Raw genomic sequence first — 5,000 nt, 5'->3', positions numbered from 1 at the left:
TATTATTATTTATTATTATTAGTATTAGTAGTAGTAGTAGTATTTATTATTATTATTTATTATTATTATTATTAGTAGTAGTAGTAGTATTTATTATTATTATTTATTATTATTAGTATTAGTAGTAGTAGTAATATTTATTATTATTATTTATTATTATTATTATTATTATTATTAGTAGTAGTATTTATTATTATTATTTATTATTATTATTATTTATTATTTATTATTTATTATTATTATTATTATTATTATTATTATTATGTATTATTATTATTATTATTATTATTAGTAGTAGTATTTATTATTATTATTATTATTATTATTATTATTATTATTATTATTATTATTTATTATTTATTATTTATTATTTATTATTATTATTATTATTATTATCATGTATTATTATTATTATTATTATTATTAGTAGTAGTATTTATTATTATTATTATTATTATTATTATTATTATTATTATTATTATTAGTTGTAGTTTTGGCTGAAATGAACTTCCATATCTTGAGATATTTTCCCTCCGATCACAGACTCCGGCTCCGGTCCGGTGTTCCGGTCCGGTGCTCCGGTCCGGTGTTCCGGTCCGGTGCATCGGTCCGGTGCTCCGGTCCGGTGCTCCGGTCCTGGTTTTGTTCACGTCTCTCCGGCTGTTGCGGCGGATCCACTCCGGGTTTTACTCTCCGCTCTCCGCCTCTCTACGCGACAGGAAGTTGGCTTAAAAAACAAGAACGGAAACTGAATTTATCCTTTAAAAAAAAGGAAAAGAAAAGAAAAGAAAAGAAAATGGATTAAAACAATTTTTTTTAAAGTATTGTTGTTGCTTCTTGGAAGTGTGTCGGGCTTCCGGAGCAGCTATGATGTCTAACACGGCGAGGAGCGGCGACATCATCCACCTGAACGTCGGAGGGAAGAGGTGAGGAACCGGAGGACGAGCTAACGGCGGCTAGCCACCAATGCTAACTCTGATGCGCCCATTATCGGACAGGCGCACATCCGACTGGTTTACTGGTGTTAAGAGATGAGTTAAACCATCTGAATTAATTACAACTAAATTAACACTTTCCTGTCTCAATCACAACCTTATACTACTAAAACAACATTATGTATTTATTTATTTTTAAACAGAAATCTACCTGCAGCGTATAACTACATTGCAACACTTTATTAAACTTGTTTTACCTTATTAATACGTCTAAAATTAGTAGTTTTTCCTCAGTTTAAAGTCGCTTTAATTGAAAGCAGAGTTACTCCATTACTACATAATATAGAGCAAAGATAGAGGCTAAATAATCAGTGTGTGAGGAGGTGTGGGTGGCTTTGTGTCCGATGATGGAACCAGGCGACCTAAATGTGGAGCTAAGCTGCTGCAACAATGCTAAGCTGTGTTTGTAGAGTATGCACAGTCGGCACAAACACACGATTAATAAGTTAAATATGTTTTATAATATCTAATTGAGTTGTTTGCTACCGCTCATGGAGGAAGCAGGAAGGAGTAACTTCTCTGTCCGACAATGGAACTCGGTTAAAAATCAATGTCTGAATGTAGGTTAAACACACAAAAAGGAGGATTTAGTATCTTTGGTCGTTTTACTAAAGCCTGTTGTGATTCATTGATAATATACAGAGAGCTTATGTGAAGGTTAGATGACATAAATGGCTGCTAATTGTTATAAAAGTTACTTATATTTCATCTTTTGTGTGTGTGGTGAAGTTATTAACATTCACACAGATCATAAGATTTAATGTTTGTTTGTTTGTTTGTTTGTTTGTTTGTTTGTTTGTTTGTTTGTTTACAGGTTCAGCACCTCCAGACAGACGCTCACATGGGTTCCTGACTCGTTTTTCTCCAGGTTGGTTAGGAACACACACACACACACACACACACACACACACACACACACACACACACACACACACACACACACACACACACACACACACACACACACACACACACACACACACACACACATGTGTTGCCTTGGAAGAAGCTCAAATTAAAGTGTAATTAAGATCTTATATACAGATGTAAAGATAACGGCACATGTTGCTCATTTTAAACTTTAAGAATAAGTACTGAGAACTGTCAGTGTTATTTCTGTGTGATTAGACGCAAAGTACTTCTAATATTAGAAAAAAAATACATAAAAGTGGCTCCAGATGTTTGTTACAGGTGTGTATGTATGTGCTCAAAGGTGGTTGGAAGAAGTACTCAGATCCTTTACTGCAGTAAAAAGTACAAATACTACATCACAAGTAAAAGTACTGCATGAAAAATCCCCTTACAGTAAAAGTACTGCAGTATTATGAGCGATGTAGTACGCAGTATTACAGTAAAAGTACTGCAGTATTATGAGTGATGTAGTATTGCAGTATTACAGTTAAAGTACTGCAGTATTATGAGTGATGTAGTATGCAGTATTACAGTAAAAGTACTGCAGTATTATGAGTGATGTAGTATTGCAGTATTACAGTTAAAGTACTGCAGTATTATGAGTGATGTAGTATGCAGTATTACAGTAAAAGTACTGCAGTATTATGAGCGATGTAGTATGCAGTATTACAGTAAAAGTACTGCAGTATTATGAGTGATGTAGTATTGCAGTATTACAGTAAAAGTACTGCAGTATTATGAGCGATGTAGTATGCAGTATTACAGTAAAAGTACTGCAGTATTATGAGTGATGTAGTATGCAGTATTACAGTTAAAGTACTGCAGTATTATGAGTGATGTAGTATGCAGTATTACAGTAAAAGTACTGCAGTATTATGAGTGATGTAGTATGCAGTATTACAGTAAAAGTACTGCAGTATTATGAGTGATGTAGTATGCAGTATTACAGTAAAAGTACTGCAGTATTATGAGTGATGTAGTATGCAGTATTACAGTAAAAGTACTGCAGTATTATAGTGATGTAGTATGCAGTATTACAGTTAAAGTACTGCAGTATTATGAGTGATGTAGTATGCAGTATTACAGTTAAAGTACTGCAGTATTATGAGTGATGTAGTATGCAGTATTACAGTATTTCTATCACTAACATCTGGATTATTTGTCTTCAGTCTTCTCAGCGGTCGGATCTCGACGTTAAAAGATGAAACCGGAGCTGTGAGTGTTTCTGTTGTTTATTTGATGACATCATGATGACATCATCGCTGTGACGCTGCTGTGTGTCCTGTAATAACCTCACCTGATCGCTCTCTCTTGACCCTCCTCTCTCTCCGTAGATCTTCATCGACAGGGACCCCTCCCTGTTCGCTCCCATCCTCAACTTCCTGCGGACCAAAGAGCTGCACCCCCGCTCCATCAGCGTGCACATGCTCATGCACGAGGCCGAGTTCTACGGCATCACGCCGCTCGGTGAGACGCAGATCGTACATCTTCTTTCTGCAGCTTCACAGAGACATTTTTACATGAGAGGACAAATTAGACGCTCCCTTTAACCCCGTACAGTCTGTTCTGTTTGGATCAAATTTGACCCATTTTGACCCTCCTCTCTCTCCGTAGATCTACATCTCTCGTTTGTCCATTGAGGCTGTTCTGTGTCAGATTATCTCTGTATCTATTGCCATGTGTTTTAGTGAAATGAATAGTTAATAGTTTCAATAAGATAGTAGTTATGAGGATTTAACATAATATTTTAACCCTTACATATGATTTGGGGTCAAATTTAACCCATTTGTTTTTTTACATTTGACAGCTGTAAAATCACCCTGAATGTTCTTTTACTCTGGAATTTGATGACTTAAAGTGATCTAAAGTGGTCTGAAATGCACAAAAATGAATATATTTGAACCCTTACATAATGTCCAGGGTTTAATTTAACCCATTTTTTTTTACTTTTTATAGCTGTAAAAACATCCTAAATGTTCTTTTATTCGGAAATTTGACGACATAAAGTGGCCCAAAATCCACAAAAATGAAAATATTTAAAAATGTAATATTAACTTCTGGGTCAGATTATCTCTGTATCTATTGACATGTGTTTTAGTGAAATGAATAGTTAATAGTTTTAATAAGATAGTAGTTATGAGGATGTATTTTAATGATGTAGCAGTGAAGGCTGATGGCTCTGATGGTTATATAATAAACATCACAGCTCCATCACTCAGTGAAACATGAGCTCTGTGTCTCTAACAGTGAGAAAGCTGCAGCTGTGTGACGAGCTGGACCGATCGTCCTGTGGAAACGTGTTGTTCAACGGATACCTGCCTCCACCTGGTACACACACACACACACACACACACACACACACAGAGAGAGAGACACACACACACACACACACACACAGAGAGACACACACACACAGAAAGAGAGAGACACACACACACACACAGAGAGAGAGACACACACAGAGAGACACACACACACACACACATAGAGAGAGACACACACACACACACACACACACACACACACACACACACACACACACACACACACACACACACACAGAGAGAGACACACACACACACACACAGAGAGAGAGACACACACAGAGAGACACACACACACACACAGAAAGAGACACACACACACACACACACACAGCACAGAGAGAGAGACACACTCACACACACAGAGACACACACACACACACAGAGAGAGACACACGCACACACACACACACACACACAGAGAGAGAGACACACACACACACACACACACACACACAGAGACACACACACACAGAAAGAGAGAGACACACACACACACACAGAGAGACACACACACACAGAGAGACACACACACACACACACATAGAGAGAGACACACACACACACACACACACACACACACACAGAGAGAGACACACACACACACACACAGAGAGAGAGACACACACAGAGAGACACACACACACACACAGAAAGAGACACACACACACACACACACACAGCACAGAGAGAGAGACACACTCACACACACAGAGACACACACACACACACAGAGAGAGACACACGCACACACACACACACACACACA

The 5,000-nt window shown here is 37.3% G+C and overlaps 1 protein-coding gene across 1 annotated transcript in view; it reads left to right on the top strand.

Moving 5' to 3' along the window:
- Positions 1-773: 773 nt before the first annotated feature.
- Positions 774-5,000, top strand: part of shkbp1 (SH3KBP1 binding protein 1) — a gene marked incomplete in the record, with an annotated part of 12,807 nt that continues 8,580 nt past the window's right edge. Inside the window, 5 exon segments of the mRNA XM_062419560.1 lie at positions 774-926; positions 1,810-1,863; positions 3,077-3,122; positions 3,242-3,374; positions 4,155-4,235. Of these exon segments, the coding sequence (XP_062275544.1) occupies positions 868-926; positions 1,810-1,863; positions 3,077-3,122; positions 3,242-3,374; positions 4,155-4,235 (373 nt within the window).

This window comes from Scomber scombrus, chromosome 5 (assembly GCF_963691925.1).
Source record: "Scomber scombrus chromosome 5, fScoSco1.1, whole genome shotgun sequence".
Lineage (NCBI taxonomy): Eukaryota > Metazoa > Chordata > Actinopteri > Scombriformes > Scombridae > Scomber > Scomber scombrus.
This window is presented reverse-complemented; position numbering and strand designations above follow the sequence as displayed.